The sequence below is a fragment of the Notamacropus eugenii genome, chromosome 5 (assembly GCF_028372415.1).
Source record: "Notamacropus eugenii isolate mMacEug1 chromosome 5, mMacEug1.pri_v2, whole genome shotgun sequence".
Taxonomy (NCBI): Eukaryota; Metazoa; Chordata; class Mammalia; order Diprotodontia; family Macropodidae; genus Notamacropus; species Notamacropus eugenii.
Window position 1 is genome coordinate 208,463,797 of NC_092876.1, and position 15,012 is coordinate 208,478,808.

The window sequence follows — 15,012 nt, forward strand, 5'->3', positions numbered from 1 at the left end:
TTGACTCTCCTTCTACTGTACCATGGTTCCCTATGAGAGGTATGTCAGAGACAGCTCATACAGGCTCAACAGAGACAACTGTTAAATTTTCAGTGTGAGCGTTTACAACTTTGTTGTTTGTCATTTTAGTCTTATCTGACTTTGTGATCCCATTTGGGGTTTGCTTGGAAAAGATACTGGAATGATTTGCCATTTCTTTCTCCAGTCCATTTTACAGATGAGGAAAGTGAGGCAGATAGGGTTAGGTGACTTGCCCAGGGTCACACAGCTAGTAAGAGTATGAGGCCAGATTTGAACTCAGGTCTTCCTGACTCCAGGCCTAGAGTTCTATTTATCATACCACCTAGCTACCCATTTACACCTCAGAAATCAGGAAATGTAGAAAATCAAGGTTTGATTTGTTGTTCGGGGGTTTGCCTAGACTTCAGAAAGTGATGGAGAAAATATTATTAATGTAGATTAAACTTGAAAGTATATTGAGTATACTTAATATTGCCTTATTGTATTTTTTCATACTGAAATGCAGAGCATATATCATTGACTCCACTATCAGAATGATCATGAAATACTCATGCCTTGAACTTTGCTTTTAGCTTAAGTCCCAACTTCTCAAGGGAACAGCTTCCTCAAGCTACTTCCCACATTTTCAGAGAGATAAGGCACCTGCAAACCACGTGCCTTGTTCCCTACCTCCACTCCAAAGACGCTCTGTCCAAGGCCATCTCAAGAAAGATAAATCACATACTCAGGCAGATTAATTAGCACTGAAGCCTGGGTATTGCTTGTGTGGGATGATAAATGATGTGCTACGCATTACTTCTCTTTCCAAAATCTATCTTACATCCTGTTAATTAGTATACCAAAATCTACTGATTGATGTTCTCATCTAACCACCCAGAACCAAAGTAGGAAAGGGCCTAGTCTTCCTCACTGGCCAAGGGATGGTTGCACAAGCCAGAGATAGGCCTAATATGGAGTCATAACAGGGACACAGCCCAGGATGGAAGGGCCTTGGAAACTGACCAATTACCACATCAAAAAAAATGACTTGAACTGACTAGCTGATACTTCCTCATTGGTCCTTGAGGGAGACTAGCACAGCTGATATTAGTAAAGCACAAAGCATACTTCAGAATGAAAGAATGTAAAGCCCAGATTCTGTTATGTTAAATGGGACTACCACTTCCGAGCTAGTAAAAATGAACCATGGAACTGTCCATTTCTGTCAGATTCACAGGACTGCCTTTTCCTACCAGATTCACTCTTCAAACTCAGTTGAATGAATGGTTGATTCAACACCTTCTCATGACTGATCTAAACTCTAATCATCACTATTTTGAATTATGCCACTAAATGATCATCAATAGGAAATATCAATAAGATGACAAAAACATTAAAAACTTTTGCACATCTATTTCCCATTTTTACTTTGCATGCTAATAACCCAAAGATAGACTATTTAATGGCAAATACACTTTTATTACCTAAATAGTCAAATATAACTTTACTACTTAATGGTGAATATAATTTTCCATTATTCATCAAGTAAATAATTTGGGCCTATTCTCAAAGGCAAATTTGTGATAAAGTTTCCCATTTAGTCCAAATGGGATTTCTATGAATTCTGAGATTGACTTTGAAAAACTAGTCTCAGCTCCTTTAGAAGAAGCAAAGAGTTTTGAAAGTCAGGCATTGTGGGACAGAAGAAAGAGTGATGATCTGGAGTCAGAGAATGTGGGGTGCATTCTTGACTCTATAACTTAACTACTCATGTAACCTGGAGCAAATTACTTAATCTGTGTGGGGTTCAGATTCTCCTCTATAAAATGAAATTACCTATAAGGTCTCTATGATGTTGGGAAGAATGGAGGAGTGAAAAAAATGAATGAATGAATAGCAGCTTGGAAATTTCTGAAGTTTCAAAATGGTAGGAAGAGAGTTGCCCTACAAGTCATGGAAGCTTGGGCCCGGAATTCCAAGATTTGCCACTGATTAGCTCTTTGACCTTCAACATATCAAGTAATCTCTCATGTGTAAAATAAAGCAACTGAATTAGATTCCTATGTAGCTTTAAGCTACTGTAAGATCCTCTTTTCCAGAAAATAATTTCTATAGTGAAACCAACATTGCAAAAAAAAAAAAAAAAAAAAACAACTTTGAAAGACTTAACAGCTTTCATCAATTAAATGACCAACCATGATTTCAGAAGACTAATGAGGGAGCATGATACCAGCCTCCTGAGAGGGAGGTGATAGATATTAGGATATGAAAAATCTGACAGTTTGTTTTGCTTGAATGTGCATATTTATTTTAAAGATTTTGTTTTTCTTCTTTCTTCCCCCATTGGGGAATCTGGGGATTATAAAACAATACAGAGTTGTTTAAAAAAAAAGAAAAGAGAGTTATTGAAATTTCTTTTTCTAAAGAAGAAAAGTCAGAAAGAAACAGAAAGAAACTGAACAATTTTAAAGGTTAAAGTTAAATTTTGAGCAGGATAGCTTTAAAAGTTACATGATGAATTTACTTAAAAAGAAAAGAAGGCTATATGTTAACGAGTTGCAGTTTCACAGCCAATCCTCTTCTTCTGTTGTAATTTATACCTAGAACTATATATTTTATTGGGTGGGTTTTCTTAAGTTCTGAATTAAGGAGGAAGGAGGGAAGGAAGGAAGGAAGGAAGGAAGGAAGGAAGGAAGGAAGGAAGGAAGGAAGGAAGGAAGGAAGGAAGGAAGGAAGGAAGGAAGGAGGAGGAGGGAGGGAGGGAGGGAGGGAGGGAAGGAAGGAAGGAAGGAAGGAAGGAAGGAAGGAAGGAAGGAAGGAAGGAAGGAAGGAAGGAAGGAAAGAAGGAGGGAGGGAGGGAGGAAGGGAGGGAGGGAAGGATGGGGGGGAGATCCTTTCTTGAGTGGCTTTACCAAAAGAATTGCTTTACATCCACTCACAAGGGTACCTCAAACTCTAAACTTCTCTTGCTATAATAGACCATACTCCCCAATATACAGGAAACAGAAATGAAACAGTTCTAATTATTAAACTAATGTTATAAGTGAAAGGGTTTTTTCCTTATTAATAGAGGTCCTGATGAGAAAATTTAAATACTAAAGATTAAAGTTGTATTCATGTTTCAATCTAGTTAAATATATGCTCACTTTTTATAGAACTAAATTTAAGCTACATCTCATACATGAATAAACTCACCACATCAACCTGGATTAAAAATGTCAACTATCATGAAATTCCAATATTTAGCCAAAAATCATTTAGCACATATTGAAATGAGACTTAAAACAATAAATAGCATGTTTTTAAAGTGGATTTTTGTATAATAAAGCTAAAAGAGTTTTCTTTTTAAAAAAAGGTATTGACTGAAAAAAAATGGCCCATAAAACATTTAAATACAAAGTTACCAGGCAAGATGATTGTTGAAACTTTGTTTCAAGATTTTTAATCTCCTTCTCGAGCTCAAAATTTGTTTTTGTCATTTCATCAATGCTCTGAAAAATGGCAGAAAGAACAAATAAAATCAATTTTTCACATTAAGCAAAAACTTACCATCATGATATACATATATAGTTCCAATCTGGAAAATTTGCTGTCAGAAATTCTTTCTTCTCTTGGGCCTTGCATAGCACTTTGTGTTTCTCATGGATTTACCATGTTCTATTTTGCTTTATAGTTATCTGTAAGCTCTATGAGATCAAGGAAACTGTTACTTAATTTTTTTATCTCCCCCATAACCAGTGCTCTCTACACATCAAATCTACTTAATAAATATTGATTGAATTCATGCTTAGTCATGGTTCCAAATTCAAATGTGCAAAAGCTTAAGTGCTTTTCATTTCTTATTTGCATTTATCATATTTGTCACAATTAATAAAACAAGCTAGCATAAAAATAAATATTGGTTCACTTACAAAATGGATGTATATTTAAAAACAAAACTAAAGATGACATTTTTAAAGGTTTTTTTTACATGACAATGTATTATAAACAATCATATTTCTGAAAGCACAGGTTATCAGAAAATAGATATAAAACTAGCATTGAAGCAAATTTGGTTAACCTATATAAGTTTTCTAGATTAATACTTGTACCTTTTCTATGTCATTTTGGGGGTCTTTTATTAGTTGTTTCAATTCATCTTCTATTAGAATGTTTTGTTTATCTTCAAGAAATAGCTCAAGAAGCAACTGCAGGTCTTCTTCCTGAGTTGTTGACATTTTTTGCTCTAAAAAAAAAAAATCACCTTTTGAATTTTCACAATGACTTAAGTTTAGGAACATTTAAGTTCCAAGCAGAGGAAAATGAAATAATAATTGTCATCTTTTTATGGAAAACAAATATAGTTTTAAGAGGATGATCCTTCCTTCTTAAATCTTCTATTTCCTTGGAATTTTTCTCTATCAACCATGCATTTCCTTCTTCTACATTACAAACAAAACAAAGTAAACTCCTCAAGTTATTTCTAGGATTAAAATAATATTTAAATCCCAATTTTCTGAATTCTCTGCCTAACATAAAGAAATTATGGCAGCAAAGAATAGAATAAATATGGCAGCGAACTTTCCTGCAGTGGGTGTTCTGGAGCAAAATCACTTGAGATCCAAGTTTCAACAGCCATTTATAAGGTGAGGGAAAGGAATAGCTATGCTCGGCATTGCATAGGATTATAACACAGTCCAAATGAGAGGACTGCAAAGTACTATCCAAATGTAAGGCATTAGTATTCTGTTGGTGATTTAAGTAGGAATTTGTTCTCCTTTAAAAAAAAACTGAATTCTGTTCAGTATTCTCTTTTGTGTCCAAGAACAAGTATTTTCTTAAATTTGTGAGTAAATGAGACTTTTCCATTCACTATTTACATTCCTTTCTGATAGTCTGAACTGTCTTTTGTCTTCCTATCCCCAGCACTTAGCACATTGCCTAGCCACCAAGAGACATGACAAATGCTTGTTTAATATAACTGAATATGATATTTGCTTTCCTGCACAAAGAAAATAATAAGGGAAAGGAAGATCTTTCTTTTTTTGGTCATAAAGGCATATTTACTAACCAACACAGCCAATAAAATCTCTGGAGACTGACTAATTTTCTCAGTTTTCTTCTGTGGCAAGGAGTGGAGAAGTACAAATGCCCATTTTTGACAAAAAAAAACTGAAGGTAAGAAAAATTAGTCACTGATATGTACGTTTGTATATATGTATATGTGTGTATGTATGTGTGTATATATATGTTCACAGCCTTATATTTTACTAATTTAATTAAAACTCAATTTAAAAAAACTTTTGATTTTGTGTTTGTTTCTATTCCCTGGACTTGGAAAAATTTCTGGCACATAATAAATGTTTGCTGATTGACTAATTGTCTACTATGTGTCAAACAATGAAACTAAGTCAGGCACAGGCAGAATGGGGATAGAATATTGGACTTAAAATCAGGAAAACCTAAGTTCAAATCTTGTGACCCTGGACAATTAACTTAACCACTCAACTTCAGTTTCTTCTTAAAAGGAGAAGAATATCACCTACCTTAGAAGGCTGCAATGAGGAGTAAATGAGAAACATATGTAAAACTCTTTGCAGACCTTAAAATACTATAGAAATGCTACCACCTATCATTAACTATCATTACATACAAATATATATAACAACTCATTCTGGGGTGGCAGAGAGCACTGACAGCTGGAGGGATTAGGATCAGCTTTTTGTAGGAAGCAATGACATTAGAGACAGCAAGGGATATTATGAGACTGCTGTAAGGAAGATAGCAATAATAATAATAAATCATAATCACATTCCTATACCACTCACTATTTGCCAGCCATTGTGCTAGATGCTTTGTAATCATTATCTCATTTGAACCACAACAAAAAAGAATCACACTGTAAAAAGCTGTTATGAAAATAGGGATGCTTAAGACGCAAATATGGAAGGAAATAATGACTTCTAAACATCAACAAGCAGTACCTCAAAACATAACTTGGGCAAAAATTCAACTGGAATTCCTAGAAAAGATGAAGCAAGACCTTCATTAAAGAGTAAAAATGGTTTTATCAATGAAAATAGAGTGCTAGAGTTAAAAAAAAATAGTGAAAAAGAAATGAGAGCTATGAAAGAAAGAATTAGAAAGGGAATTAATAGCTTGGCACAAGCACAAAACCTTATCTAAACAACAAACTCCTAACAATTGGAATAGGCCAAATAGAAGCAATGACTCCATGAGACAAAAAGAAATACTAAAACTGAGTCAAAAGAATTTTTAAAAGAAATACACACAAAACACATGAAAATGTAAGGTGTCCCACAGCAAAAACAAAAAACAAAAATCCAATAAGGGGCAGTCAAGATGGCAGAGAAAAGCAAGGACTTCTAGAGTTCTCCCTCCAAGCCCAGCCAAATACCTGTAAAAATGACTCTAAACAAATTCTGGAGCTGCAGAACCCATAGAATGACAAAGTGAAGCAAATATCCAACCCAAGACAGCTTGGAAGATTGATAGGAAGTGTCTATCATGCCAGGTTGAGAGCAAAGCACAGCTCAGCATGGATTATGTTAACACAGACAAGACCTAAGAAGGCCTATGGGGGACTGAATTTCTGGCACATATGGCAGTTTCCAGACTTCAGAACCCCAAAACACCAAGGACAAATTGGAAGGTCAGTGGAAAAAACCTGTCGGACCTATATGAAAGAGTAGAGTAGTCTGGCCAGATGGAAAAGGAAGTCCAAAACCTCACTAAAGAAAATAATTCCTTAAAGATTAGACTGGAGCAGATGGAAGCTAATAACTTTATGAAAAATCAAGAAATTATTAAAAAAAAAACCCAAAGGCATGAAAAAATAGCAGACAATGTGAAATATCTCACTGGAAAAACAACTGACCTGGAAAGTAGATCCAGGAAAGACAATTTAAAAATTATTGGACTACCTGAAAGTCATGATTAACAAAAAGAGCTTAAACATCATCTTTCAAGAAATTGTCAAGGAAAACTGCCCTGATATTTTAGAACCAGAGTGGAAAATAGATATTAAAAGAATCTACTGATCACCTCCTGAAAGAGATCCCAAAATGAAAACTCCTAGGAATGTTGCAGCCAAATTCCAGAGCTCCCATGTCAAGGAGAAAATATTGCAAGCAGCCAGAAAGAAACAATTCAAGTATTGTGGAAAAACAATCAGGATAACACAAGATCTAGCAGTTTCTACCTTAAGGGATCAGAGGGCTTGGAATATGATATTCCAGAAGTCAAAGGAACTAGGATTAAAACCAAGAACTACCTACCTAGAAAAACTGAATATAATCCTTCAGGGAAAAAAATCTGTCAATTAATGAAATAGAGGACTTTCAAGCATTCTTGATGAAAAGACCAGAGCTGAAAAGACAATTTCACTTTCAAAGACAAGAATCAAGAGAAGAATGAAAAGATAAACAGAAAAGAGAAATCATAAGGGACTTACTAAAGTTAAACTGTTTATATTCCTACATGGAAGGAAAATATTTGTAACACTTGAGACTTTCTCAGTATTAAGGTAGTTGGAAGGATTATATATATAGACAGAGGGCACAGGTGAGTTGAATATGAAGGAATGATATCTAAAATAATAAAATTAAGGAGTGAAGGAGGAATATATTGGTGCAACAGCAAGGATCCTAACATACACAGAAGAGCCTCCAGTACAGGTTCTTAGATCTGCTTTTCCAAAAAGGAAGGGCACCTTTTGAAGGGTCAACAACCACTTTAATCAAGCACATATATCATTCACTTAGTTCAGGGGAAAAGTCAGCACTCTGAACTTTAGAGAAAATACCAACAGAGAAACAAAGATCAACCAACAGACAGGGCTTCCAACTGTCAGTTCATAAGCAATACATACACCACAGATCAACAGAAAGATCTTATTGTCTGACCATACATACATACAACTGGAGAGAGAAGCATCAACATCTAGGTTTTCAAAGTCAGAGGGCTCCTTAGCAGCTGCCCAGAGTCTAGTCTGGCCAAACACTTCCAATGAGTAAGCCCCAAAGTAAAACCTCACTTCAGAGTACAAATAGAAGAGATGGGGATAAGGGAAGGGAGGGGTGTGATAGAAGAGAGATTGGGGGAAAAGGTAATCAGAATGTATGTTTTCTTGCGGTGGGCAGAGGGGAGAGATAGGGAGAAAATATGAAACTCAAAATCTTGTGGAAGTGAATGTTGAAAACAAAAAATTAAATTAAAATTAGAATCCTGTAAAAGATTGGGGGGAAAAAATAAGATTTATTGGGCTCTCTGAATGCAATGAACTAAAAAATAGCCTGGATATCAAAATTCAAGATATCTTAAAAGAAGACTGCCCAGATTTCTTAGAACCAGAGGTCAAAGTGGAAAAAGAAAGATTTTCTGAAGAAAATCAACAAATGAAAGCTCCCAAGAATATTATAGCCAAAATCCAGGGCTTCCAGATCAAAATTAAAATGCTACAAGCAGCCAGAAAGAAAGAATTCATTTATTGAGAAATCACAAATAAGATCACATACAATTTGGCAGCCACCACCATAAAGGGTTGGAGACCTTGAAAGAAATATAAAATGGTCAACGTGAATGAACAATACCAAAGGACAAAGTAATGATAAACTGCTTGCATTCAGATATGGAGAGAGATTATATATTTATGCCCTCTGAGCCTATAATCAACAAGTATCATACAGGAAATCTAATTAGACAAAGATTGGGAGCAATTCTCTTATTTCTTGATTATCTTGAGAAGAATGAAAAGAAAGGGAAAGAGAAACAGAATGGGGATGGAGGAAAGGAAAGGCATATTAGGGGAAATTATCTCACATAAAGGTATGTAAGTAGAAGGAGGAGGTATTCAAGGGGAGTTTCTAACACTTGAACCTCACTCTCATCTAAATTGGTCAAGGAGAGAAGAATACATACACAGAGAGACTTAGGTACAAAAATAAAAGGAAGAAGGAGAAATTAGAAGGAGAGAAGATTATGGATTAGTCCTAAGCAAAATAAACTTTATGAATATACAAAAATATAATGTAACTCTTTTCAATGTGGCAAAGAATGATAATCTGAGGAAGTGCCCATAAATTGGAAAATGGCTGAAAAAGTTATGGGTAAGAAATGATAAGGGGATAATATCAAAGGAACCTGGGAAAACTTAAATGAACTGATGGCAGAGTGAAGCAAACAGAACCAGAAGAACAATTTATACAATGACAATAATGTAGTAAAGAAAACATCAAAAGAATTAGGGACTCTGTTCAGTTCAATAACCAACCACAATTCCAGAGGACAAATAATGAAACACGTTACCCAACTGGTAGAATGATAAGGGGTTGAAGGATTCAGAGTATAAAGTAAGACATATTGTCTTCTGGACAGAGTCAATGTGAACATATATTTTGTTTGACTATACATGTGTGTAATAGGGGTTTTGCTTTTCTTTCATTCTCAATGTGGGGTGTCAAAATAACCTTTCTAAACTATGGATGTGATGTGGTCAGACCATACCATCCTCCCTCCTTAAGAACTATCAGTGGCTCCAGAGGCGAAGTGGGTGTGAAGAGAATATTCAGAAGTCAAGTCACTGGCTGGGAAAATGCCCAGAAAAGGGAAAAGAAATAAGACTATAAAAGGTTACTTTCTTGGTGAACAGGCATTTCCTCCCTTCCTTTCTGATGAGGAAGAACAATGCTTACCATCAGGGAAAGACACAGAAGTCAAGGCTTCTGTATCCCAGCCCACTCAATGGGCTCAGGCCATGGAAGAGCTCAAAAAGGATTTTGAAAATCAAGTTAGAGAGGTGGAGGAAAAGCTGGGAAGAGCAATGAGAGACATGCAGTCGAAGCATGAACAGCAGGTCAGCACCCTGCTAAAGGAGACCCAAAAAAATGCTGAAGAAAATAACACCTTGAAAAATAGGCTAACTCAATTGGCAAAAGAGGTTCAAAAAGCCAGTGAGGAGAAGAATGCTTTCAAAAGCAGAATTAGCCAAATGGAAAAGGAGCTTCAAAAGCTCACTGAAGAAAATAGTTCTTTCAAAATTAGAATGGAACAGATGGAGGCTAATGACTTTATGAGAAACCAAGAAATCACAAAACAAAACCAAAAGAATGAAAAAATGGAAGATAATGTGAATATCTCATTGGAAAAACAACTGACCAGGAAAATAGATCCAGGAGAGACAATTTAAAAATTATGGGCCTACCTGAAAGCTATGATCAAAAAAAGAGCCTAGACATCATCTTTCATGAAATTACCAAGGAAAACTGCCCTGAGATTCTAGAACCAGAGGGCAAAATAAATATTCAAGGAATCCACAGAACACCGCCTGAAAGAGATCCAAAAAGAGAAAGTACTAGGAACATTGTGGCCAAATTCCAGAGTTCTCAGGTCGAGGAGAAAATATTGCAAGCAGCTAGAAAGAAACAATTCAAGTATTGTGGAAATACAATCAGGATAACACAAGATCTAGCAGCTTCTACATTAAGGGATTGAAGGGTATGGAATAGGATATTCCAGAAGTCAAAGGAACTAGGACTAAAACCAAGAATCACCTGCCCAGCAAAACTGAGTATAATACTTCAGGGGAAAAAATTGGTCTTTCAATGAAATAGAGGACTTTCAAGCATTCTTGATGAAAAGACCAGAGCTGAAAAGAAAATTTGACTTTCAAACACAAGAATGAAGAGAAGCATGAAAAGGTGAACAGCAAAGAGAAGTCATAAGGGACTTACTAAAGTTGAACTGTTTACATTCCTACATGGAAAGACAATATTTGTAACTCTTGAAACTTTTCAGTATCTGGGTACTGGGTGGGATTACACACACACACATGCGCACACGCACACACACATAGAGACAGAGTGTACAGAGTGAATTGAAGAGGATGGGATCATATCTTAAAAAAATGAAATCAAGCAGTGAGAGAGAAATATATTGGGAGGAGAAAGGGAGAAATGGAATGGGGCAAATTATCTCTCATAAAAGAGGCAAGCAAAAGACTTATTAGTGGAGGGATAAAGAGGGGAGGTGAGAGAAAAACATGAAGTTTACTCTCATCACATTCCACTAAAGGAAGGAATAAAATGCACACTCATTTTGGTATGAAAACCTATCTTACAATACAGGAAAGTGGGGGATAAGGGGAAAAGCAGGGTGGGGGGGATGATGGAAGGGAGGGCATGGGGAGGAGGGAGGCAATTTGAGGTCGACACTCATGGGGAGGGACAGGATCAAAAGAGAATAGAAGTAATGGGGGACAGGACAGGATGGAGGGAAATATAGTTAGTCTTATACAACACAACTATTATGGAAGTCATTTGCAAAACTACACAGATCTGGCCTATATTGAATTGCTTGCCTTCCAAAGGGAAGGGGTGGGGAGGGAGGGAGGTAAAGAAGTTGGAACTCAAAGTGTTAGGAACAACTGTCAAATAATGTTCTTGCCACTAGGAAATAAGAAATACAGGTAAAGGGGTATAGAAAGTTATCTGGCCCTACAGGACAAAAGAGAAGATGGAGACAAGGGCAGAGAGGGATGATAGAAGAGAGAGCAGATTGGTCATAGGGGCAATTAGAATGCTTGGTGTTTGGGGGGGGGGACAAAAGGGGAGAAAATTTGGAACCCAAAATTTTGTTAAAATGAATGTTAAATGAATGAAGAAAGAAAGAAAGAAAGAAAGAAAGAAAGAAAGAAAGGAAGGAAGGAAGGAAGGAAGGAAGGAAGGAAGGAAGGAAGGAAGGAAGGAAGGAAGGAAGGAAGGAAGGAAGGAAGGAAGGAAGGAAGGAAGGAAGGAAGGAAGGAAGGAAGGAAGGAAGAAAGAAAGAAAGAAAGAAAAAAAGAAAGAAAGAAAGAAGAATTATCAGTGGCTCCCTACTGCCTTGAGGATGAAATACAAACCTTCTTCACCATTGTAATCATCAAACAGCTAGCATTTATACAGTGATTTAAAATTTTCAAAGCACTTTTCGTATATTTTCTAGGTTGAGTCTCACAGCACCTAAATGAAGTAGATGCTACTATTATCCTTATCTTATAAATGAAAAAAAAATTAGTCTGAGAGAGCTTAAGTGACTTGCCTAGTGTCTCACAGCTAGTTAGTATCTGAATCAAGAATAAAACTTGTGTCTTCCTGATTCCAAGTCTTGGAAAATAAAGCCCTTCACATATAATATAAAGAATACAAAGTCCTTCACACTATGGCTATCTTCCCAGAAATACTTAACATTTCTCCTTTTTATGTGTTCTTTATTCTGGCCAAACCGGCCTATAGGTTGTTCCCTGAATTTAGCATTCCATCTCCTATCTTTCTATACTTCTTCAAACTGTCCCTTCCTAACTCGCTTCCTTCCTTAGTTCCCCAATTCTCCTACCTTTGTTGGTCCCTTCTTCCTTAACTTATCTTGTATTTATTTGTCTAATTAACCGTTGTTATCTCTCCCAGTAGAGTGTAAAGTCCTTGACAACAAGATCTAGTTTCTGTTTTGTCTGAACTCTTAGCACTTCTCACAATATCTTACATACAGCAGGGGCTTACTAAATGCTTGTCGAAAGGATGAATAAATGAAATTTTAATTTCTTCATTCATCAATTAGTGCATGAATCTTTCTCTTTGTGAGCTCTCTGAGAATAAAGACTAAGTCTAATTTAATCTTTGTGTCCCCTCCAGTTCTTAATAAATGTTTGCTGAATTGAATTTATCTAACCTTTACTCTGCCCAATCTAGACATGAAACACTCATGTAACATTGGATAAATGACTTTATTTCTCTGGTCCTCAGTTTCTTTATCTGAAAAATAGGTAGAGATGGACTAGATGATTTTTAAGGTTACTTCTAAGTCTAGGTATATGGTGCTAGGATTATTTCCTCCCTCTTCTAACTTTGTGCTCTAAAATGGATTTATTCTTCTTTTGTATTTGGGATATGTCTTAATATTCATGTTTTGACTTAATATCTGTATTTTACTAATGTGATGGCTTATACAGCTGCCATCATCTTAACAAGTTGTAAATTCCCAATCAGAACTCTCTGTATATGGCAGAGTGGGATAGTAGAAATCTGGTTTCTAGTCCTGGCTCAGATTTGTGTTTGGGTTAATTCAGGGGAAATGGTACTACTAGACTTAGAATAAGAAAGCTTAGATTTGAATGCTAGTTCTCCTGCTGACTACTTGTCTAACGTTAGGCACAGAACAATACCTGTCTGAGCCTAAGTGTCCTCTCTTGTAAAATGAAAGGGTTGATACCTTCTGCCAGAGAGAGAATGAACCTAAAAAGCACAATAAGACACACATTTTGAGGTATGGTCAATGTAGAAATGGGTTTGCTGTTCATGTATATGTGTAATCAGAATTTTTCTTTTTTTAATCTATTGATTATATTGAATTAAATTAAATCTATTGATTAAAGGAGAGAGAATGGATGTTTGCAAAAAAATAAATAAATAACCTCTTGGAATATAAAATGAGGAAGTTGAAATAGATGATTTCCAATGTGCTTTTACTTCTAAATCCTTCAGTCCTATATCATTTCATCTTCCAAGCCTCAGTTTTCTTAACTGTAAAATGGGGATAAAACTTCCACAACTTCCCATACAGGATCATTGTGAGGGGAAATACAGAAACACACACTTTGTGAACCTTAAAGCTAAGTAATGCAGTGCATAGAACACTGGGCCTGGAGTCAGGATGCCCTGTTTTAAATCTGGTCTCAGATACTCACTAGCCTTCTAATCTTGGTCAAGTCACTTAACTGCTGCCTGCCTCAGTTTCCTCAACTGTAAGATGGGGATAATAATAGCACCAACCTTCAGAATCAAATGAGATAATATTTGTAAAGTATTTGGCAAACTTTAAAATGATAAATAATGCTAGCTAATGTTACTTATGGGGATAAATGCCTATTAAATGTTTTTTACATATAAGGTACTACACTAGGGAATGGAGATAAAAAAATGGATGTGATCCCAGCCCTGGGCACATGGAACTTGGCACTGAATAGACACCACACCAAAAAGCATGTTCCAAAGGGGAAGTTCAGCAAAGTAGCATGACAAATATGGAGAGATAATTGGCAGCTAGGCATCAGGGAGTGCTTTATGACATCTCAGTTGGCCTCCCTGTGAAGGGAGGGGATTCAATAGTGAGAGATGAAGTAGGGAGTTGGAGATGGAGTGCAAAAAGCACAAGAGAAAACGATAAAACAAAGTCTCTGGTTTGGTGGGCGTTGGGGAGTATGTGGAGGAACGATTGGAGGACGGTTTAAGGGGAAGTGGGAAAGCATTTGAAAAGTGGTTTAAATGCGAAAATGTTTACATTTTACTAGTTAGGCAATAGAGAGCCACCGAAGGAATTTCTCAGCAAACACAATATGAAGGGTAAATTAGGAAGATTAACTTGGGCATCAGAGTCACAATCTCTCTGGACTTTAATTTCCTCATTTATAGAATGAATGGGCAGCTAGGTAGCAAAAGGGAGAGTGCCAGGCCTGGAGTTAGGAAGACTCATCTTCCTAAGGTCAAATATGACCTCAGAAGCTAGATAGGTATGTAAACTTGGCAAGTCACTTAACCCTGTTTGCCTCAGTTTCCTCATCTATAAAATGAGCTAGAGAAGGAAATGGCAAATCCCTCTAGTATCTTTGCCAAGAAAGCTCAATGGGTCCACAAAGAGTTGGACACAACTAAGAAATACTAAAGAACAATAGGATAAATAGATTAAAAGTTAACTTGAGGTCAATGAATTTTTTAAAAAATATTTTGATTACTGCATTTCAGTATAGTTGATTTTCTTGGTCATACTATGTATTTTATTCCTGGATCAAAAACAATCTTCTGACAAGGGGTCCACAGGCTTTGTCAGATTGCTAAAGAGGTCCATGAAACAAAAAAGGCCCCTAGACTAGGTTATTGCTAAGGTTCTGTCTAGCTCTAAAATTCCATGATTATAACAATATTTTTTTATTTAAGAGCTTCCAAAACAGACTGTCTTCATGACAGACGTCCCCCATGGCTGGGA

General features: G+C 36.2%; 1 protein-coding gene across 3 annotated transcripts in view; it reads right to left on the minus strand.

The window, feature by feature from the left end:
* NMI (N-myc and STAT interactor) overlaps positions 1–15,012 on the minus strand; it is a 36,307-nt gene that overhangs the window by 18,704 nt on the left and 2,591 nt on the right. For all 3 annotated transcript variants that reach the window (XM_072611935.1, XM_072611936.1, XM_072611937.1), the window contains exons 2-3: positions 4,092–4,225; positions 3,405–3,491 (exon numbers count right to left, since the gene is read on the minus strand). In XM_072611935.1, coding sequence (XP_072468036.1) covers positions 3,405–3,491; positions 4,092–4,225 — 221 coding nt within the window. The remainder of the gene's footprint in view (positions 1–3,404; positions 3,492–4,091; positions 4,226–15,012) is intronic.